Consider the following 25,145-nt stretch of genomic DNA (forward strand, 5'->3'; position numbering starts at 1 on the left):
CTAGTATGAGAATATGCATTTTATTTTATGGAGGTTCGCACATGTGTAAGACATTCACAAATGTGGGAATATTTAGTAAAAGGAGGTTTGTATATTTTGAGGACATGCAAACAAAAAAAGTATGGCACAGAGGCCCCTTCAAAAACCATAGTTTTCAGTTTTTTTTTTTCACATCTTACACCATATATGTGATATATAAGGATGTATGAGTTTTGTTTAGTGGTAACTGACTTTTGGATTATTGAAATCGGACCTGGATACAGGTATTTGCGGTGATCCAAAATCAATGGCTATAAAAACAATCAATTTGTTTTTCCGGCTACATGATCTAATAGTTGAATCCCATTAAATCAAGCATGCTAAAAACATCTGACAGTTTAGATCTATCATAAAACACTTCAAACTATTATGCCTAACGGCGTAGAATGAGATATGAGAATTGAACATATTAGGTCCTCTTTTTTTCACTGGGCCCCATAGTTTTAAGTGTTTTATCATAGATCTGATCTGTTAGATGTGTTTAGCATGCTCGATTTAGTGGGAATCAGACTCTTTTTATGAGCCAGGAAAAATTGATGCCTTCATAGCCATTGATTTTGGATCACCAAAAAAATCTGAATTCAGGTCAAATTGGGGTGATCCAAAAGCTGGTTCCCACTAAACAAAACCTATAAATAACTTCTATGGTGTTAGATGTGAGAAAAAATACAAAAAGACTGATTTTTTAATGAGCCTAACATAGCAGAATGAGAAAAGGGTAGAACAAGCACATTACTCTCTCTCTCTCTCTCTATATATATATATAGTCACTAGAATATGAGAACTAATAATATGGGTATTCTCAACACTTTTTTTTTTGCAAATCTAACCATGTGGATGTGCTTGAATTGATGATAGTGTATTTTTAATTAAAAATGTTATTTTTGAATACTTAAATATTTATGAAGATTATGAGTCATTGATTTTAAAGCCTTGAAAAAATCTCGTTTATGCATCAAAATCGGATGATTCCAAAGCGGATTCTTATAAAACCAAGCATATAGATCCGGACGGTTTGATTTAAGAGAAAGGAACAAAAAATTCATGTAAATCGCAGTTCACACATTATATATATATAGTGAGTGGTAGCAACCTACCACTCACTCGGCCATGCCAAAGGTATCACTAAAGGCTTTTGGGGTTTTAAATCACTATTAGAGGCTTTAGCGGCACTATTAAAGCATTGCTAGAGGCTTTAGCCGTCCTTTTAAAGCTTCTTTTGAAGCGTCACTAAAGGTTTTTTAATCTTTAACAACATTTTTGCAAATACCAAGCATGAGGTCTTTTGCCCGACATTCATAATTACATTACGACATTCGTAACCATGAGTTGCAAAGGTCTTCAAAATGTGTGAACCCCTTTTTACTAAAATCGCATAAGGGGCATAGACAAGAGCAGTTAAAAGTACTGCATAAATTTTGAGTCGCAACTCATGGTTGTGAATGCCCAAAAAAATGTGCGAGTCTTCTTTTAATAAAATTACATAAGGGGCACATACAAGAGAACATTCACTGATATGTGTTTATATGTTCGGTTTTGTTATGTTTGTAGGATGAATATCGCATATTTAGATACATATTTTAAAAAAAAATCATATATTTGATAAAAACATTGCATATTTTTCATATTTGGGAGGAAGTTTGAATATTCTAAATAAATTCACTTGTGTGAAGGGTAAAAAGGTTATTTTAAAACAAAAAATTTGCAAATTTGAACCTCGGTTGAACTTAAAAAATTATAGGGCAATTCTGGAAACACATCATTTTGTCGCATAGTAAGGTCATTTTTTAGCTCAAGCTTGAAAGATAAGGACAGAGTGATAGTTCCAGCATCCAACGTTCTCTTTGAGAGGATGACGAGACATCTAACTATCTAAGGATTTCTAAGGACTTCCAGAGGATGATGAGGATGACGAGGCATCCTCAGATCAACCGGTTCAATGTTTTCTCTAGTGAGGCATCTGACTCGGAGACCATATTTGGTTCTGATGAACCTTCAGCTATTACCCCCAAGAATGTTTAGAGTTCTCTGAACCCAACGTTGGAGACAAATGCACAACAATCATCTTCAAGGCCCACGGTAGTGAAAGAAACGTTTGGCCGACACTCAAGCGGATGTTTCAGTGGGTCGTCGGTCGGAATCACGACCGACGATGGCTTTTGGCGTACACGCTGTCAACAAGCAGTTTCAAAACTGCTTACCACACTGTAACTAACAGGGAGAGGTCCAGATGGTAAACAAGTAGGGGGACCCAGCCTCACCAGTTGGTAACCAACTCCATGTTGCTAAGCAAGGAACAAGTCAGCAGCGAGTGCCTTGTAAATCGTTTGCAGAAATGTCCACGTTATCTGCAAAGTTGACCACCATGTTAGCATCTGCCGACCTTAGCCATAACGATGAACACTATGTTATTATGATGAGAGGGTGTTCTGTGTTCTCCTTGGAACACAAATTCGCGTGTTTTGGTGTGTATGGAGGAATATCTTGGGACCCATGATAATTCATATGCCAATGTTGCCCACGATGACTTTATAATAAAATAACATATAAAAAAGGTAGATATGCTTTTGACTGAAATGTCCTCCCGTAAGATAAATATGCGTTGGACGAAAATGGCCTACCGCTCTCCGTAAATAGATTTGCACGTTCCGCCTTTGTTTTTAGCTTGTGTTACAACACATAACCGCCTTCTCGTTTCTGCCTTGTGTTAGATAGAAAACTTTTTCGGGTTCGTTCCTACTTCGTGGAGATAACTATAAATCAAACGACTGATTCAATCATTGGTGGGCGTCATAGGGGTATTTGTCGGCCATCCCTTTTTACAATCTTCTCTTCTTTTTCGTTTTCGTTAGGTAGTATGGAAAAAAGCAATGACGCACAAACATTTCAATAAGTGCCATTAAAGCGTGGTGAGTACCTTTCCATGTCATCATGCTATTGTTGAAGAACGTATGTCATCGTGAGTGTCATTAATGCGTTGTTTTGTTATTGCAGGTAGATTTTATCGTTTCGACGGTTGGAAACTTGAAAATATTTGTAAGGCGGTGGGATCTGTTGACAAGAATGCTTGGTTACAGATACGAGCAAGGGCCTCTACCTCATCCGGTATCGTCCATTCACTCAGTATATGCAATGTAACGAAAATCGCGGTTGTAGTAACATGTATATCGACTTGTGAGATATTGTTTTGTTTGTTAATATCGATTTGTAATATATTATGCTGAATTGCTGTGTATCGATTTGTGAGATATTGTTTTGTTTGTTAATATCGATTTATAATATATTATGCTGAATTGCCATATATCGATTTGTAAGATATTATGTATTTTCTAGTGTCGATTTGTTAGATATTGTTTTGTTTGTTAATATCAATTTGTAATATATTATGTTGAATTATCGTATATCAATTTGTAAGATATTATGTATTTTCTAGTATCGATTTGTGAGATATTGTTTTATTTGTTAATATCGATTTGTAATATATTATGCTGAATTGCTGTATATTGATTTGTAAGATATTATGTGTTTTCTAGTATCAATTTGTGAGATATTGTTTTGGTTGTTAATATCGATTTGTAAAATATTATGTTGAATTGTCATATATCGATTTGTAAGATATTATGCTGAATTGCTGTATACCGATTTATAATATATTATATTGAATTATCGTATATCGATTTGTAAGATATTATGTGTTTTTAATGTCGATTTGTGAGATATGGTTTTGTTTGTTATTATCGATTTGCAAGCTATTATGTTGTTGCTTTGATATTGTGATTCATTCAATCGTTTCTTTGACTTGCTTAACTAATTGGGAGTTGTTGTTATATGAATCTTGAATAAATCATAGTAAACGTATGCGCTAGCTAACACAAATTGATATTTGCTCATGACAGTGTTGAGGATATCGACTAGTTGCAGTGAAGATGATGTATCTTAATCATTGGAAAGTCATGGAGCAACGAACATCCATACTATCGACGCACCTGAAGAAGTGAATATGTGCACTAATGATGAACATGATAAGAAGGGTGCATGCATTAGATTCACTCTTGACTTGAATATTCCAGCAGACGAAATACAATTCGATAATGAGGTAGACAATCATGACAATGCACTTGACAAAGATGCAAGCACCTCAAGTCTACATGATAGTACACTTGACTCTGTTCCTGTAGAGGGAATGCAGTTTAATAATGAGGAAGCTGTATACAAATTTTACAATGATTATGCCTTAAAACTTGACTTCAGTGTTAGAAGGTATTCTTGGGCAAAAAATGCACAGGGTATCGTGGTGAGAAAGGCATATGTTTGTTCTAAGCAAGGTTGGAAGAAGTCAAGTGAAAATCCAACAAGGAGCAAGCCAGATTCAAGATGTAGCTTTCCAGTGAGAATGATGTTAAGAAGACTTTCAAATGAGAAATATGTAGTTTGTACTTTAATCAATGATCATAACCATGAATTAGCCGCTTTATTTATGACTCATATGTTAAGGTCACATCGTAAAATAACTGAAGCACATGCTGCAATTGCAGAAATAGCTGATAGCATCGGCATTGCACCAAGAAAGACATACAATTTATGTGCGCACATAGATGGTGGTAGCGAGAATGTACCATTCACATCTATGGATTTAAGAAACCACTTGAGAAGGAAGAGGTCAGACAACATAAAGAATGGAAGAATATGTTCTTTGGTTGATTACCTACAGAAGCATTCAAGCAATGACCCTGGTTTCTTTAGTGCAATACAACTGGATGAAAATGGGTATGCTGTGAATATGTTTTGGGCAGATTCAAAGTCAATAGTAGATTATGAATGCTTCAATGATGTGCTTATTTTTGATACGATAGTGAAGATTAATACGGAACAATGGCCATTTGCGCAGTTTATCAGAGTAAACCATCACTCACGGAGTTGCATATTAGGCGTCGCTTTTTTGTATGACCAGACCAAGGAAACCTTTGAGTGGTTGTTCAGAGTATTTACACATGCAATGAATGAGAAGCACCTTGGAGCTGTACTTACAGATGATGATCATGCAATTGCGGCTGCAGTGTCTCATGTATGACCATATACACATCATCGCCTATGTTTGTGGCATATCTTTCAAAATACAGCAAAGAACATAGGACACATTTTTAATCAGAAGACAAAGTTTGATAAAAAGTTTAAAAATTGTGTACTTGAGAGCATAGATAAGGTCACCTTTATCTCTGATTAGCAAATGATTCAGATGTACGACCTTGAAGACTGTGTGCGGTTACAACATTTATATGTAGACAAAGAGAAGTGAGCATTGGCATATGGAAGATAATACTTTTGTGCAGTTATGATAAGCACACAAGGAGCTGAATCTATGCATGCCACACTAAAAAAATCATGTATTCAAGTTTAACAATGTTTCGCTTCATGGAACAATATGAATTATTTGTAGACGGTCTTAGACAGAATGTGCTTGAACAAGATGTGAAATGCTTCAACACCCACCCTGTAACTTTGAGCATAAAAATAGATCTGTATACACTAACTATATTTGAATGGACTAAGAAGGAGGTTATACAGGTCATAAATTTCAACATAGAAGGACGTATGCAATAAGAGAATATGCACAATACCATGTTGTATGGGAGGGCGAAGAACATCCAAAAAGGAAATAAGCACATGTTACATACAATGTTGACAACATAACAATTGAATGTACGTGCAAAATGTTTGAATTCAAAGGTATTTTATGTCGTCATGCATTAAAGGCACTTAATCAAGAGAAGATACAAGAAATACCTGAGTCATATATAATGCGAAGATGGATGAGACAAACAAAGATTGAACTGCTGGATACAAATAATGTTAGTTCATCTAGTGTTGATGAGAAGTGCCGCATAGCCTCTCATTACCAACAACTATGTAGGTTACCAACAACAAAATTGACAAATCGCTAAATCAAGTAGCGATTTATGAAAATTGCGTAGTGAAAAAAAAGGAAAATCGCTAAATCAAGTGGCGATTTACGAAAATCGTGTAGAGAAAAAAAAAAACAGCAAATCGCTACGCAATGTTTGTAAATCGAGTAGCGGTTTTCATAAATCGCTAAATCGCGTTATAAAAAAAAAAGGCAAATCGCTATGCGATTTTCGTAAATCGCATAGCGATATTTTTTTTTGTTCTTTTCTAGAATCGTCGTTTCATGACACCAATAGCGGGAAAGGGTGTTACAAAAATTGCAAGCAAGAAACAACCGAAGGAAACAATAAACAAGAATAATAAAACAAAACATAGCGAGGACACACAGATTTACATGGAAAAACCTCCCCTCAAATCCGAGAGGGAGTAAAAAACCACGGCCGCCCAGAGAAAAAAACTATATTGCTCTTTTTCGATAGTTACAAGAGGAAAATAAAAGAAAAAATTTATACAAGGCAAGAAAAAATTTATTCCCATCTTTGGTTAAGTTTGGCCCCTGACAGTACCATTTATTCCCCCATGGGTGTTTCTTCTTCTTAGCTTCCTTGATTGGGGGCACTTCCCTTGAAAAGTTGTATGGTGAATTGGAGTTTGGGTTTCTTATGCTAAGTAATCAGTATCCGACTCCTGTGCGACTTTTGTATTTTCCAAATTTTGTATCTGTGACAGCTTTCCTTGTGTACAAAATTTGCTTCAATTCCTCACAAGAGGATCCTCTCCTGTTTTCAATCCTATTTGCTTTTTCGACACTACAAGTGGCTTGGGTCTCGATAACTTTGTTCTGTTGCTTTGATGTGTCTTGAGTCGATAATTATCAAGAAACATGTCATGCATTTCCTCGGGCTTGCAATCGTGTAGGTTGGTCAATATGTAGTTGATCTGGTCAAATTTTCACCAGCGAATGTTGTGTGGTTAATATGAAAAATCTTATTGTTGGAAGATGTTAATTCAAAAACTCAATTAACTGGTTAAAGAATATATTCAGCAATTGTATCCAGAAAATATTGCGACAACATAAACATTAAAGTAAAAACAACAACTAAAAAATATAGCACTAGAATAAGTAAAAGGAAAAATAGTAGTAATTGAAAAATTAAAAGAATAATAATAGTAGCAATGGTGGCCATTTTAAGGACCTCATCACATGTAGTGTTTTTCTTTTCCGAGAAGTGGTCTAAGAGAGCATGACACATCGTGCCTAGCGAATAGGGGATAGAAAATATTACATAAGACCCCAAACCCGTGGGTTTATTTGATCCATGCAAAGTATCTCCAGAGAGCATCACTGTGGTTACCAAAGCCCATCAACATCAGTTCACAGGGATGGCGCGGTCTCACTCACGGGTTGCCGTTTATCAGTGAGAAATCAAATGGAATATAGGAGTAGGGGTGGCAATCGGGTTGGCAGGTCAGCATACCTCAACCCGAACCCGACCCGTTTATTAAATGGGTCAGCTGTGGCAAACCCAAACCCGACCCGTTTATTAAACGGGTAACCCGACACGACCCGCCAACCTGCTTAATAAACTGGTTGGGTCGGGTTGGCGGGCGGGTTGGCGGGTCGGGTTGGCGGGTGGTGTCAGGTTTTGCCACCCCTGTATAGGAGATGGGTAGGGTACCTCATTCTGGTTGGATCCATGGATTAACCGGACACCATTAATTGGACATCTAAACATGCCCATTATAAAAGCATTAATTCAAGAACTTTTGCCTATTAGGGTTGCTGATATGTTTTCACCTGATGAGGTTATTCATGAAGAGATGTCGACCAACATCATCATGCAGAATATAATGGCCGCATGTTATCAGGTGAACTCAATATGGATTCAAGAGGGCGTTTAAGGCTTAGTTACGCTGGATTAGAATCATATCTTCTCCACAAAATCGGCCTGGAGTGTTTGTCATCAAAAGCACCTTATCTACCTAGATCTGGTTAAAGAACCACTACCCAAGGGCTTTCCTGAACCTTTTATTGGCGTGTGAAGGAGGGTTGCTCAGCGAAGATCGATTACAACAACTGGGATTTTCGTTGGCAAACAGGTGCTACCTATACGTCAAATGGGAGGAGACAACTTCCCATATTTTTATATCATGTTTAGTCGCACAACAGTCTTGGAACCTAATTTGCATAACGTTCGAGAAATGGTGTATAACGAACGGTTCTGCTCAAGAAGCATTATAGAAATAGGGACGAGGCCACCAGCCAACTAAGATTATTCATCATGCATGGATAGTTGCATTCCAAATTAATATTTGGAAAGTATGGGGAATTCAAAACGTGCTCATCTTTGAAGGTAGGAAGTTATTTAGAATTCAGATTCAACGTGCCGAGAGTATGCAAGGAGATACATTATCTGATAGTTTGGAGATGGCGCCATGCAGGTCAATGGTCCCCTTGCGAATTGGATTAAGATAAAAGCATTTAGTGTAAATCAGAATAGATGGCAGGTAGGATATATAATTCTTGATGCTCAAGGATGTCTCTTGAAGGCAAGATGGTGCATTGATGAAGCGAGCATCATAAAGAGAGTCTAGGTGTTGGGTAACAATATTGAGCACCCTCTTTATTTCATCTAAGTCTCATACTTTAATAGTCTCCAAGGGATCTGGTAACTCATATTTGTGAAAATATCAATCTTGCCAAACCACACAATGAATCATATCATACACACGTAAAAGAGACACTTTTTTAGGTGGTTCCATCAATGTGATCATGTCCATGATAATGAAACCCCTCTCTATTTTTATTTATTTCTTTTTCTTTCTAGAATATCCAAAGGGAGATGACCAACTTATTTATAATGAAAAACTCAAGGGGGATGTCCCACACAGTTTTCTACTCTAGGTATAAGTCCCACTTTATATAGGCTACATTCTGTAGTCTTTTATCTTCTTTCTGAAGCCTTTTTTAGTATTCTTCCTTGCTCCTGTAGGACTCCTGTTAATGTGATTAACAAAGTCTTGTTGTGTTAAAGTGTTCAAACATGTGAGACGTGTGGGTGGGTTATCTTCTTTTTGGATTGGATCATTTGGGCCTGCGGCACCAACTGGATCTACATCTCTAACATCCCCCCTCAAGCTCAACGCCCAGTGCATGACAGTGAGCTTGGATCAGAATTATTGAAACTGTGAGACAAGAAGGGGTTTTGTTAGAACATCAACAATTTAATCCTTAGAAGAGGGATTCTTCACACACAATTGATTCTTTGCCACTTTTTGGTGTACAAAGTGCGCATCAATTTTTATATGCTTGCTTCGATTATGAAAGGTTGGATGTGTTGCTAAATATGTGACACTAACATTGTCACACCAAACAACAGGTGGAGAACAGGTAGGGACACAGTTCTTGAAGAAGGAACTGAACCCAGGTTATCTCAGTAGTAACATTAATAAGAACTTTATATTTGGCTTCTGTGCCAGATCGAGACACTATATGCTGTTTGTGGGAACTCAAAGACACCAAATTAGGCCCTATATAAACAATATATCCAGAGGTAGATCTACGATCATCTGGACACCTTGCTCAATCAATATTAGAGTACAAAGAAATTCCAAAAGCTTTGGACGACTTGAGGAGAAGTCCATACTGAACAATGAACTTCAGATATCATAGGATACATTTAACAACAAACCAATGCTCTAAAGTGGGACAATGCATATACAGGCAAACTCGGTTCACACTGAAGGAGATATCTGCCCAAGTCAAAGTAACATATTGTAGGTCACTAACAATGCTCTTGTATACGGTAGGATTATCAAACTCTGCACCACTGCTGACAGTGAGTTTGAGAGAGGCAGACATGGGGGCGTGGATTGGTTTAGCTTTAAGCATATTAGACCTCATAAGAATAGTCCAAGCTCTGCAGAGTGTATGCTACCTTTACATCAAGAGAATAATGAAGTCTAGATCTTAAGAACAAACTATTACCCAAGAGATGTGATCAACTCAGGAATAATAGATGAACAAGGAAAACATCATTAACATAAACCAAGCCAATTTTTTTTTATCTTATCTTTATGAAAAACAAATAACAAAGGATCAGTTTTGGAGCTAACAAAGCCTCTTCTCATAAGAGCATTACTTAGTTCTTGAAACCAAGGTTGGGGAGCCTATTTTAGGCCATTGAGTGCTTTCTTAAGTTTGCAAACGTGCCCAGAAAATTGAGGACTTTCAAATCCAGGTAGTTGAACCATATACACATCTTCTAAGGTTACATTAAGAAAGCCATTATTAACATCTTGTTGTCCAACCTCCCATCATGCACTTATTGCAATAGTCAACACAATGCGACAACAGGGCTACAGGGAACAAGTATTTGGACGTGTGACAAACTTTAAGTTTAAAGGTTCTATCTTGAGCATGTGTAACCTTATGATGAGTACATTGTGGAATAGGAGTAGAAATGACTTCAAGGTTTGGGTCAAGAATATATGGAGGGGCAAGAACATGCTTAAAAGTAGTACTACTGGTTTCTTCTGTATTGATTAGAGATTGAAAGATAGACTGAGAAGGCATGAGTCCTAAAATTTTAAGTTACACTGGATTAACCATACACTACAAGAAACTTGTGGATTAGCGACGACTAAAATCCGTCGCTAATCCGATGCTAATCCGTCGCTAAACGGTTTAGCGACGAATTAGCGATGGATAACTTTCATCGCGATTTTTTCGACGCTAAGTAGTGACAGAACTTATGCGTCGCTAATTTGCGACAAATTAGCGACATACATGATCCATCGCGAGTCCTTCCCTACTTTAAATTAGCGATGGATAATATCCGTCGTTAATTTTTTATTTTTTTTTAAAAATTGCTCTCTGCTGGCAGGGAGCAATTTTTTTTGCACAGAACCGGCGCGTTTCGGCGTCGGGACGCTCTTCCGCAGTGAGTCAGTCACGGCGGGAGAAGGGATGCAGGCAACAACAGGCGGCCTCTCGCGGCGGTCGATCGGGCGAGGGAGAACGACTCCCCCTGGAAGGAGACCGACAAGCTCCGTGTCGACGGCCAGAGGACCTCTGGCGCCCGCTTCACAGAATAAACTGTCGACGAATGAGTAAACGCACGAGAGGGGGTAGAGGAGCGACGTCGATCGACCGACTGCTAGCTTTTCGGGGTCATAGTGGAGACGAGATCCGGCGAGGGAGAGGCGGGACGGGCGGTGGAGACTGGCGAGGGGCACCGCCGGGAGGAGGAGGACGACGCGGGGGAGAGGTGGCGGGAGGAGGAGGACGGTCCGGGGGCCGACGCCATTGTCACGCTCGAAGAGCCTCAGTCGAGGGAGAGGCAGGACGGGCAGTGGAGACCGGTGAGGGGAACTGTCGGGAGGAGGAGGAGGACGACGCGAGGGAGAGGTAGCAGGAGGAGGAGGACGCTCGGAGGGCCGATACCATTGTCACGGCTCGAGGGGCCACTGCGCGTCGTCAAAGGAAGGGCAGTTTAAATCGAACGGGGGGAGGAAAAATTTTGTTTAAATTCAGGTGGGACAGTTTAAATAAAAAATTAGCGACGGAATTACCGAGAGAATTTTTCCATCGCTAATCCGTCACTAAATAGCGACGGATTAGCGACAGAAAAATCCTGTCGCTAATTAGTATTTGTTTGTAGTGTTTTGGCGACGGAAAAATTTTATCGTTAATCCATCGCTAAGTAGCGACAAATTTAGCGAGGGAAATATTTTCGTCGCTAATTTTGCAAATATTTCGAATGTTAGCGACAAATAGTTTTCTCTCGCTAATCCGTCGCAAATTTATGACGAAAAAAATCCGTCGCAAATTTTCGTCGCTAATTAGCATTTTTCTTGTAGTGATAAGTGTAAGACAGGCATCTACAACATGTATATGCTTTCTTTTAGAAATCCTATTTTGTTCATGTGTGTGAGGATAGAAAACACGCTGACCAATACCACAATGTTTTAAATAAAAGTCAAGGGCTCTTTACTCACCACCACCATCATTGTGCAAAAATTTAATCCTTTTGCCAACCAAATTTTCAGCAAAGACTTTAAACTTTGTGAATATATTGGCAACATTTCACTTAACAAAAACTATAGGGAGAAGGCATCAACAAAAAAAATATAATACTTGTAGCCGTTTTCACCTTGAGACCCCAAACATCTAAAAAGTTGATCTGCAAAGGCTTAAGTTTTTTATAAGATACACAGAAAAATGGTAACTTATGTTGTTTACCCATCGGACAAGCAAAGAAAGTTTGAACATCAGTATTAAGATAAGGCAAACTAAATCTTTGAATAACTTTATGAACAATTTTCAAACTAGGATGTCCAAGTCTGCTATGCCAAACATCAAAAACTTTTTCTCCTACACAAGCACTTTTATTTTCAATATTACTAAACAAATTCATAAAATAAAGTCCATTATTTGCTTAGTTATGGCATCCTTAGCACTGCAATAAGAAGTACTTCATTATCTTGTGTTAATCTTTGCACATAAAGTAATTTCTTTGTTATTTTGATAACATGCAAGACATCACTTACAGGAAATTTAGAACTGCCAGATTTAAAAATTGAACCACCAATATAATAAACCTGCAAACCTTTGCCATTACAAATCTTTACCGAATCTTGGCCCTGATATTATGAAGGATTAGATAAGGCAATCAGATATGAAGAGAGGCTCCTGAATCACTATACCACACATCCTCTATTGGCACATCACCTTGTGTAGTGCAGTAAGCATGATGAGGCACAAGCTACTTTCTCTTGAAATCATCCTGCAGGTCTTGGTAGAGTGTCCTGGTTTATCTCAAAATTGACAGACGATGTATTGTTGACATGCCTATCTTCTTTCTGGATTAGATCATCTGGGTTTGCAACAAGGAATTGAATCTACATCTCTAACAATATTAACATATGTTTGGAAGGCAGGAGAAGTGTGAATGGCTAAATGGAGCAGCCTAACTCAATGTCTATATCAGTTTTATCGGGTTGTAGTTCAGTTTGTTCCCAAAGAATTCAATAGGGAAGCAAAATCTCTTGATATCATGGCTACCACAGTGATGATAAACACTGGTCAAACTCGAATCCAGCGTGGATTCCTCCATTGCAAATATGTAATTACTGTTTTTTTTCAATAAACAGGTTGGGTTCCGCCTGACCTAAAAAAAAAAAAAGTTGTTTAGTAATGTTTTCTACAATGATGGTTGTTTTTTTTGCGAGGCAAGCTGGGGTTAGGCAGACCCACCCACCAGTTATTCAACGTACCACTGTGGTTTAAACATGCAACGTCCCACCCTAAGGAGACGTGCACTGACAGCTACTACCAACCACGAAAAGAGTCCTAAACAGTTTTATTTAATAACGTTTTCCTCAAAGATGCCTGAGACAAGTGAATACGGAGCAGTTTTATAAGAGTTGTTAATGGATCCAGTTGGATTAGATCTAATATAGGGTTTGATGGATAAGGCTGCACCTATAGTTCTTGTTGAAGCTTCGGTTTGATCATAGAGTCAGGTTCATGGCTGAGCTTGGTTTGGCCAAAAGCCCACCTGAACATGCGAGAAAAAAAATTTATTTCCTTTTTTATTTATCAGAGTGGTGACGTCGAGACTTCAACCACAATCATAACCTGGTTAGGATTCAAATACTGACCGGATTTGTACACACCTCTAACCCGAACCAAGGCAACCTGGCTCGGACCTTTTGGTCCTTGTGGAAAACATTTGCAGCCCTTTTAGCTGCTCCATGATTCATATTGTAGAAGCTTGGCCTTAGCCGGATCTGATAAGAATTATATAAACCAGACCCGGTCCATACATACCTGATAAAATAAGAGTTTTAATGTTTTTTACATTGAAAATTTGTGGACTTCTTTCTTGCCGCTGTGGATTTCTTCCGTCGTTTTCAAACAAGTTTCCTAAACTGAACTCCCCATTCTTAGATTCCCACGTTTAGTAACAAAGAAGAAGTAAAATTCATCAGAATGGACGTTGAAGTGAGGCAAGTCTGGGCCTCAAATATCCGAGAAGAGATGGATGCAATGGCGTTGGTCGTCCAACTCTTCCCGTTCGTGGCGTTGGACACCGAGTTTCCGGGCTTCCTTCTGAACTCCTCGAGAAAGGCGACGTATGAGGAGGTGTACGCGGCCATGAAGTTCAACGTGGATCGAATGAAGCTGATCCAGGTCGGCCTTGCCTTCTTCGACGCTTCCGGCAACCTCCCGAACTGCGTCTGGCAGTTCAACCTGTGCGACTTCGACGCGTCCTCCGACCACTACGATCCTCCCGCGATCGACCTCTTGACGAAGAGCGGGATCGATTTCGAAGCGGTTCGGCGCCGCGGGATCCATTCGCGCATCCTTTGCGACGAGTTGTGGGCTTCGGGATTGATCGGAAACCCTCGTGTCCAGTGGCTGTGCTTTCACGGCATCTACGATTTTGGTTACATGCTCAAGTTGGTGAGCGGGGGGAAGCCGCTGCCGTCCGGTAGAGTGGAGTTCTTGTTGCAGGTGGGTCGTTTCTTCTGCAACGTTTACGATCTGAAGCACATGGCGAGGTTCTACAGTGGGCTCCAGAACGGGGCGTTGGGGCTCCGGAGGATGGCCGGGATTCTTGGGGTTGAGCGGTGCTTCAGCAAGAAGGAAGGTGAGGGCAGCCACAGATACCATCAGTCTGGTTGGGACAGTCTGGTCACGGGGGTGGCTTTCTTTCTGTTGAAGCAGGCAGCGGAGAAGAAGAGCAGCTACTCCGGTGAGGCGGAGGTGGTGGGTTTGTTCGACTGGGGCACGGTGTTGAGTCACGCCCATGGGGTGATGTTTGGGATAGAGGATGTGAAGGTCTCACTGCGGATGGTGCCGTCACCGCTGAGATGCAGCAGGGGGTGCAGTTATTCGGGCTACCTCCATTGGCTCTGCTCTGCACATGGGGCTGCTTCCACGAACACCCATGCCTGATTTTTCTTTGATTTTGGATATTGATTGTTTTGGTGACTGATGTGTACAGTTTCACACAATTCCATTGTAATATACTCTTGTTTATCAAACGAAAAACTCGGTAATCCTTTTTTGCCAACTCAAACGTGCTCTGTGGTTTCCGTTTTCAGTCACTTATGTTCTTGATGGATGCAACCAAATTAATACTATCTACTAAATTTGATGCATTCACCCAAATACCTGCTAATTCGTCAAAAGTCATTTGAAACTATTTTACCCTTGACAGATGTTTTGCATGGGCCAACGACATTCACACTTTTTTATATGAATCTCCTAACCAAAGTGGTTTCTTACTTTTTACGAGGAATACCAACGAAACGTTTGAAGGTCAGAGTAGCGAGCCCGTGCTAAACCCATTTGGTGCTAAAGCGCGTGCTAAATGGGTTTTTGGGGCTTTTTTATTTTTAAATTTTGACCTACAGATGTGATTTATGTACTTGATTTTATAGAGATCAGCTCTTATGCATTTGATTCCAACACATGGGTGGGTTTTATAAAGTTTGAAAAATCAACGATCCAAAGTCTTTTTAAAATTTTTAAGCTCCAAACATCATTTATTTCATCAAAAACACATGATCCACATGTGGATTCTTAGTAAATCGACCATGCCCAACACATTTTGGGAGCTGGAACTGCATAAAAAGCACCAAAGAAGCCCAAAAACCTATTTAGCACCAAATGGGTTTATCATTCTCCCATTTTCATATATATATATTTTGAACATTACAAAATGGTGGAGATGAAGATAGAGAAGCATCAAAGAGAGTGGAACTCAACTTATGTATAGATATTTATTTATTTATAAAGAAATGGGTAGGTGCTTGATCCATTATGTCTTTGGTGGAACTTGAACACGCTGACAGTCTATGGGGCGCGTGATGGATGGTCAACACATAACAAATAGTAAAAACTATACAAAACGTGCAAACAAAATTTAGGCGGTTTTGAAGCGCCCCTAAAGGTCCTATTTCCGCTGGGACTTTAGCAGCCCTCAAAACCGGTATTTGTCTACAAGTATTTCTTTGCAATATTTTTGTTAATTTCCTTTTAATTTTGGCATATCATAGTTTAACATAGAATAGGGTAACATAGTTTTCCGATCTCGTTTTCCATTTTATGGGTACGAAATACGTAGCGTTGGGGCGAAAAAATGCGCGTCAGTAAAGCGATTTGAAAAAAAACTCCCGTCTATCCCGCCCCCTCTGTCGGCCCCCTTCTCTCTCTCTCTTTCTCTTTCTCTTTCTCTTTCTCTTCAGTTTGGGCGCACAGGCGTGTTCTCGTCGTCATGGAGGGGCGAGGTGGCGGGATCGTCCGCATTCTGCTGCTAGGCTTCTGTGTCGCCGGCATCTGGTCCGCCTACATCACGTAAGTCATCCTTCAGGAAACACTGTGATTCCCTTTCTCTATCCTTTTCCCATTTTCTTTCGTATTTGATTTTGGTTTTTGTTCGATTTATTTTCGTTACTTTTCCCCATTTTTTATCACGTCGGTTTTGCATTTGCTTTGGTTTGGATTTCGCCCACGGCGACTCCAAATCTTGGGCTACACGCTTTTGATTTTGGGTTGGATCTAGGGCTTCGAAGAACACGCGCTTCATTTTTTTCTGTAATTCGTTGATTTGGTCCGAAATTGGTTCCGATTGAGTGGATCGAAGCCCTTTTCTTGTTTTCTCTTTGCGCGCGATTGCGTTCAGTAGAGAAAACCCCTCGATTTTGCGCGCGAAGCTAATTGTGGGCGATCTGTGGTGTTCGTGGTTTGTATCCGTAATTGAGTGTTTTTTTCTTGTTGTAATTGTGATGCACCATGGTCTGTGAGGGTATTAGTGTTATTCAAATTAGTGAAATGATTTCTTTTTACTGAGATCTGTCTCGTTGCCGAATCTGATCGGGAGAATTGGACGTACGACAGTGAACTATGCACATTAGGGAATTTTTCTTGATCAAAGGTTGTCTTTTTCATAGCACATTATGTGTTAATTCTTTACTTTTAAATTTCTGAATAAAGAGAACTGAAAGAAAAATGTAGTGGCTATAGATGCATCAAGTTTTTGTTTGCTTTTCTATCAGTTAGGGTAAAATCTCGAATATAGAGAACGTCAGTGACATGATGGACCAGATAAAAGCTTGAATTCTTCAATATAGCCGTATTTGCAATTTTTTTTAGTTTTATAGCTAAAGTTTCTCCTTAACCATCATTATTCTCATGATTTTGCTCATGGATTTATTGAACCTGTAGCAGTTGGTACCTTTGTAGCTACAGTCAAACTGACAGTTGTCCACTCATTTCGTCATTTGAGCTTGTTATTTGACTTTCATTGTGGGCAGATAAGGACTGAGGAAATGGATCTGTCAGCTGAAAGAGGTATTGCTGCTCATTACAGTGGGAAGGAATTAGGAACTAACAAAACCAGGCATTGCAACTCTGTTGGGAGAAACATACAAGGGAAAGCTGCTTCTCTGAACAATGCAGACATTGCTTTTAGGGTAAATTCTGATCAGTTGGATGATCTGTTTTGCTAGTAACTATAAATGGAGAGATTGATTGTTTACATAAAAATGTCTTATAATTTGTAGATTGGCTGGATTAATGCAATTCGGAAATGGCAAGAAGAATTTGTTGGGAATGAGTTCCAGAGAGTTTGTGGATACCATAACTCGAGACCTTTTGGGGAGCCGGGTGTTTGTTTTCACACCAAAGGGTGAGGTAAAGGAGTTTCATTTGTCACCTTATTCTATGCATTGTGTTATGTTTGTCACCATGATCAATACATCTTTTGGGCATCTGATTGTGCAGATAAAAAACTTGCCTAAGGGGGCTACAGTTGTTGATTATGCTTATCAAATACATACAGAAATTGGCAACAAAATGGTGGCTGTGAAGGTTATATTATAGTTTTCAATGGTAGCAATAAGTTCCTGAATCTGTAGATAATCTAATATGTTTTCTTCTTTTTTCCGGTCAATGGGAATCTTGTATCTCCTACGCATGTGCTTGCAAATGCTGAAGTTGTTGAGATTATCACATACAATGTCAGTATGCATTTTATTTTTCAATTAAATTGTATTTTCACTTATGGTTAGTAGATTCTAGAAAGCATGGAGGGGATTGATTTGACATGTTAAGGAAACTTATTTATTTTTTCTGGTGGTTTCTTTAATGTGAGAAAAGAATAGTTTAGTTAAGAAATTCTGTGTGGTAGCATGGTTTGTCCACTTGATAGCATAAATTATTCTTTTAGCTGATTTTGGAATTCATCTCAACTTTCAACTATTAGCATGGTTGTATTGCCGCTAATGGTTATGATTTGCCGAATCTCTGCTACTTGAAGTCCTGGTTATATACCAGTTATGTTTCTTAGTTTGGGTATAAACATCTCAAGACTATCTCAGCTGATGGTTTGGTTTGAGGCATGGTCTAGTTGTTTTCAGGACTTGGCACCTTAATCTAGTTGTTTTATTTTTTTTTAGAAAACATAACCCTTTAACTTTACTGGCACATTTTTTGTTTATTTTATTTTTTTAAATCATAACCCTTTACTAGTGTTATTGCTTTCGTCCTAGAAAAGTCGGATTTACTGATGACAATTTTTTTCGTGCCTGTACAGATATTTTTTTTTAATAAAAATGCGAGAAAATCTCTTTACTGGTGCCATATTAGCGCCAGTAAAGAGATTTTTATTGGCATAAATTTAGCGCCAATAAAGACTATGTTTATTGGCGCATCCATTTTGCACCAGTAAAAGCTATACTGACAGGACCTACTATGACACACTTATTAACGTAACGATAGAGCCAGTAAATACAGGCACTTTAACTATCTTTACTGGAGCGATTTTTGTAGTAAAAGTGGAATTTTTTGTAGTGTTTAAAGCTCCTTACATCGGGCTTGGATGTAAAACGGATTCAATTCCGTAATGGTTTAGGTTCAACGTGATTCGAGAAATCGGCTCAAGCACATCATAACTTGAGTTGAGTTTAGTTCAAGTTAAGCTCAGACTGAACTGAACATGGTTGAACTTAACTAAAAAAGTTCACAAAATTTAAAAGACATTAGCATGGAAAAAGGATATTTTGGAAGGTTTTGATTAGGTTACTTTATACAAGTATGCAAATATATCCACACGTCTATCAGGTTTGGAGAGGTATGCGTGCATGTTTGTTCAAGATTTTGTCCACTCAAATATGGATCTGTTTAGCTTCTACGGGTCATGTCCACATGATTTTGTCGATCCCAAATGGGCTTGTGTATAAACTGCTTCTGGTTCAAATTGTGGTTCAGGATATAATTTAAGTTAATTTTTGAATTGGGTCTAAAATTTGGGTCCATGTACCTGAACTGATGCATGTGAATCAAGTTTACGATCATGTCCGGGTCTGACATTTACTTTAGAATTATGTATCAGGCTTTGGGTGTACATTTTATGTTGGTTTTTGGAAGGCCCATGACTTTGATGTGTCAACGAGTTGGATACTTTCTAGGGGTGACATTTATCTCATGCCTATATGGATCATCAGGTTGGGGTCAAACTGGATCGTGTAAGAATGGTTGACTCTGACAGTGTCATGTTTAGTTTGTTGAAGTTTGAATGAGGCCATCTCCATGACAGTTTGGATTTGGATTGAATGGAGAATGAATTATTCGGTCAGGTTTTAACAATATCCTACTATCACATTTTACCTGCCTACCACACTTTTCTTAGGGGTTCAGGTATGGAGCCCGTGCATTGTGGACCTAACCCTACTTTTGGTTGAAAAATTTGCCTTTAGGATTTCTTCTTTTATAGAGAGTTGCCTATCTTTTGAGCGTGAGAGAAAGCCTTTTGGTTGTATTGTGGTTTTGGTGCTTCAACAGTTCTTGCATTCTACCATTTTATTCCCTACATTTTTCATAGATATTCGTTCCTCACTTCCTCTGCTCATGGACGTAGGCATAAGTGCCGAACCACGTATATCTGGTGCTTTTTTCTTTTTCTGTACTTTTTTTTTTGTGGTTTGTTTCATGTTTCTATTCGTGGTTTGCATAATATTCCATGCAAGCGTACAAGAAAATGACAGAAAATTATGCACTTAGCATGACAAACAACAATGAGAAGCCAAAGATGGATTTTTATTCATCAACTGACATTGATGATCAATAGGAAATAAGAGAGAAGGCAAGAATAGCTTCTTTCTCTTTCTCTGTTTCTGGTCAGTTGTACGCTGATCAACAAGGATAAGCACAGACGCAGATGTCAATCATATCGATGCGGTGTTGGCAAGCACCAGTGCCGTACTGCTCTGCGCATTCTTGCTGGCATTGCTGCTGTACAGTTGTTTGGGTCCAAGACCTTGCTGCACTGGTTCAGTTCCACCCTCTTTGATGCCCCCATATCTGCACCTCAACCATTTCATAATGTTAATAAATAAATAAAATAAAATAAAATTATATATATATATATAAAGAGAGAGAGAGAGAGAGAGTGTGGGTGCTAGCTGCGCAACCCTTAGGTGCACAACTACCAGCACGATCATACTGGCCATCCATTGCGTCCTTGATGGACGACGGCCAGTGCAAAAAATGTGAAAAAATGTGAAAAAATGCAGGAAAGCATTGTTTTCACTTTTTTTGCTTTAGAGCGCCACTAAATGTTCCAGTTCCGTTGGGACCTTTAGCAGCGCTCAAAAGCATCGGTAAAATACTTAAATGACACTGACATCCTTTTTTTAAAAAGCGTTTTAATAATGCTTTTGAGCACCTGCCGTTAAAGCTTAAAAGCAGAAAAACTCACTTTTTGGCGAGTTTTCTGCATTTTTTGTGTTGGCCAACACGATTTCATTGGTAGCTGCACACCTAAGGGATGAACTACCACCTCTCTCTCTCTCTCTCTCTCTCTCTCTCTCTCTCTCTCTCTCTCTATATATATATATATATATATATATATATATATATATATATATATATATGAAAAGTGGTAGCCGCTTAATCCATGGCTTCTTAAATGGAATGCAAGTACGCTGAGTGTCCATCGTGTGCGCATGATAGATGATAATATGTTTTTCCTAAAAAAAAAACATGCAAAAATATACACAAAAGCAAAACAAGAGCTTTAGTGGCACTTTTGAAGCACTGCTAAAGGTCCCAATTCTGGTGGGACCTTTAGTAACACTTCAAAACATCACTAAATGCTCAGGGGGCACATGCAGTATTTTAGTTTTTGTTTGAAGTTTTGCTATAGTTCCAGCAAAACTGGGACCTTTAGTGGCTCTTCAAAAGCACTTCTAAAAGGCGTTTTTGCACAAAAATATAATTGTTTGTGCAAAAAGAAAAACATTGAGCCTCCATTCCGCACACAATGAACATTCAGCATGAGTGCGCTTTGATCAGCATTTATGGATCAAGCAGCTATATATGTATGTGTGATGATGATGAACCTTCATTGAGACGCATGTCGCCCGTCCCCTAGGTGATCCACCGTCCCCATGCCTTCTGAGATTTTACAGGTCTGCATCCAGATCTTATTGGGCCCATTATAATCAATCCAAGGCAGGCAATTGGAGCCAGCCTTCACATGCCAGATAAAATCCCATTTGCATGATCTAACGTGCAAACCAAAGCCACAATGGTGACTCCAAGCGGTGGTTTCTTCCTGTAAATATAAAAAAAAAAAGTCGACTAAGAATAAGGCTTTTAAAAATTCAAAGTTTACCAACACAGTTCATTTTAGTTGCGCAACATCTTAGATAAACTGAAACAAGTTGTGATAGTAGTAAAAGTGCAAATCCAAACATTATATGCACAACATTTAACCTGATAAGGGAGATGCCAACTAAAGATAGGCTGACCTTCAAACGTCCATAGGTATTCCTTGTAAAAGTAAGAGTCCACTTTGGGTAGGAGATTCATATAAGAAAGTGTGTGTGTCTTTATTACACCAAAAACATGGGTAAAATGGTTAAAAAATGTTGGGAATAGGCTTTTTTTTTTTATAGACTAAGAATTTTGACGAATTAATAGGTATTTACGTGAATGCATCATCTTTAGTAGACAGTACCACCATTTTCTGTTAAATAAAATTGAGTATTAATTTGGTTGCATCCATCAAGAATATGTTGAAAACAGAAAAAACATAGCATGAGAAGGCAAAAAAGGATAACCGAGTTTTTCGTTGTATTTGATAAACAAGAGTATACTACAATGGAATTGTGTGAAACTGTACACATCAGTCACCAAAACAATCAATATCCAAAATCAAACAAAAATCAGGCATGGGTGTTCGTGGAAGCAGCCCCATGTGCAGAGCAGAGCCAATGGAGGTAACCCGAATAACTGCACTCACTGCTGCAGCTCAGCGGCGACGGCACCATCCGCAGTGAGACCTTCACATCCTCCATCCCAAACAGCACCCCATGGGTGTGACTCAACACGGTGCCCCAGTCGAACAAACCCGCCACCTCCGCCTCACCGGAGCAGCTGCTCTTCTTCCCCGCAGCCTGCTTCAACAGAAAGAAAGCCACCCCCGTGACCAGACTGTCCCAACCAGACTGATGGTATCTGTGGCTGCCCTCACCTTCCTTCTTGCTGAAGCACCGCTCAACCCCAAGAATCCCGGCCATCCTCCGGAGCCCCAACGCCCCGTTCTGGAGCCCACTGTAGAACCTCGCCATGTGCTTCAGATCGTAAACGTTGCAGAAGAAACGACCCACCTGCAACAAGAACTCCACTCTACCGGACGGCAGCGGCTTCCCCCCGCTCACCAACTTGAGCATGTAACCAAAATCGTAGATGCCGTGAAAGCACAGCCACTGGACACGAGGGTTTCCGATCAATCCCGAAGCCCACAACTCGTCGCAAAGGATGCGCGAATGGATCCCGCGGCGCCGAACCGCTTCGAAATCGATCCCGCTCTTCGTCAAGAGGTCGATCGCGGGAGGATCGTAGTGGTCGGAGGACGCGTCGAAGTCGCACAGGTTGAACTGCCAGACGCAGTTCGGGAGGTTGCCGGAAGCGTCGAAGAAGGCAAGGCCGACCTGGATCAGCTTCATTCGATCCACGTTGAACTTCATGGCCGCGTACACCTCCTCATACGTCGCCCTTCTCGAGGAGTTCAGAAGGAAGCCTGGAAACTCGGTGTCCAACGCCACGAACGGGAAGAGTTGGACGACCAACGCCATCGCATCCATCTCTTCTCGGAGATTTGAGGCCCAGACTTGCCTCACTTCAACGTCCATTCTGATGAATTTTTACTTGCGTTTCTTCCTCTTCCTCCTCCTTTGTTACTTAAACGTGGGAATCTAAGAAAGGGGTGTTCAGTTTAGGAAACTTGCTTGAAAACGACGCAAGAAATCCGCGGAAGCAAGAAAAGAGACCAAATTTTCAATATTAAAAACATAAAAAATATTAGTTTATCAAATATCTTTAGACCGGGTCTGGTTTGTATAATTCTTATCTGATTCGGTATGGCTTTTCTTATGCAAAATTTGGGCGGACCCAAATCAAGATCACTTTTTCAGATCTGGTTTGCACCGACCAATTTTACCAAGGTTCCGACCCACTTACATCCCTGCCCTCAAGTACCTCTTTAAGTCCATTGCTACGTAAGTTCCATCCAAGTCTGATTTCGCCCAATCTAGAGAGAAAATACGGACTCTTTCCGTACAATGACCCACTTTTTATTAATAATATTTCACTTCTCCCTAAGCAGCCAAATAAGAGCATAGGAATTACGAAAAACATCTTTGAAAAGCAATAAAATCAAATGTGCCAATTCAAAGAAAATTAGATAAGATACAAAGCCACCATCCATAATGCTCACTTTTGACAGAGTTCTCAACCTTAATGCTTTTAGTGTTGAAAGACTAGTTTATCTCAAAACAATGCTTAACGGTCATGCAAACTTCTTTTAACTAAAAACTCACCTAGAGTCAGAAAGTACATCCACAAATATATATTTTACCTTGGTAAATTATGGTTGTAAAAATCCTAAAACTTTGCATGTTTTTTATTCGAGCTTGGCAAGTTTGTTCACAAATTTGTGAAGTTCACCACATATGCATTGATGTCATGCAAACTTTTTTTTATTTAACCACTAGCTTAAAGTCAAGACATATGCCAACAAATTTATATCTGACCTTCGCAAATCATTATTGTGAATGTCCTCAAACTTTACTTGTTTTTTTATTCAAGTTCGGCAGGTTTGCATCACAAATTTGCTGACCTCGTGATCTTCGTGAAGACACAATGTAAATCTCTTTTAACGATAACTCATATACTCTGGATATACGTCCACAAATGTATGTCCTAACATTTGCAAACATGTGTTGCGAACGTCCTTACCTTTGCATGTTGTATTATTCAAACTCGGTTGGTTCACACAACGTATTTGCAACCATCCCTGACCTTTGTGGATCTAACATGTGAACCTCCTTTAAATAAAATTGGATAAATACATGATGTTGGAAATGTACAATTTGAATGTTACAAATATTGTATGTGAATCCCTTAATTCATATATAAAGTCATTGGTAGTTTTGTTTTTTGGTTTTTTTTGTTTGTTTCTTGTTAGAACCCTAAGATTTTTTCCTTTAGAACCCTAATCATTTTTTCTCTCTCGTTATGGTGTTTTTAATAATATATTCATCTTGCAACATTCCGACAAGGTTGCAACAATTTTTTTGGGCAATTTCTATGTCTTTTAGACCCTAAAAGCTTAGGATGAAAAGTGAGTTTTATATGTTTTCTTGCATTCTTAAGGTTTTTTAGATATATATATTTATTGGCCTTGTAATTGCCGTTGATAATTTAAGATTGTTTGTTTGTGTTTTATTTAACATTTGACACTAGATTATATGTTTAGGGTTGACTATGTTTAGATTTTTTTACAGATATATATTTGTTAGTCTTGTTGTATTTATATTTGGTTGTTGATATAGATAATTTATCATTGTTTGCATGTCTTTTATTTTAATATTTGATTGTTTTGTTTTGAGGTAATGAGGCTAGGGTTGACTATGCACAAGCATTTAATTGAGGTAATAGAGTTAAGGATGCATGTGCATAAACATTCAATTAGGGTAATGTGGTTATGATTGAAGTGACTAATTTTCAATGTTCGCACATCAGAGTGGTTGGCATAGGCAGTTGTGTTAATTAAATGTATGAACATTATATGGATGACTTTTTATTATAAGATATTTTTATTTGACGAATGATATAGTGTGTG

The 25,145-nt window shown here is 39.0% G+C and overlaps 1 protein-coding gene across 1 annotated transcript; it reads right to left on the bottom strand.

Annotated features, from left to right (window-relative positions):
- Positions 1–22,185: 22,185 nt before the first annotated feature.
- On the bottom strand, positions 22,186–23,154 carry LOC149841110 (putative CCR4-associated factor 1 homolog 6). The gene has a single exon (XM_090005189.1). It carries the CDS (start codon positions 23,152–23,154, stop codon positions 22,186–22,188), a length of 969 nt encoding a protein of 322 aa, XP_089861315.1.
- Positions 23,155–25,145: the final 1,991 nt, after the last annotated feature.

Source organism: Nuphar pumila, chromosome 4, assembly GCF_984573655.1.
Source record: "Nuphar pumila chromosome 4, dmNupPumi1.hap1.1, whole genome shotgun sequence".
NCBI lineage: Eukaryota > Viridiplantae > Streptophyta > Magnoliopsida > Nymphaeales > Nymphaeaceae > Nuphar > Nuphar pumila.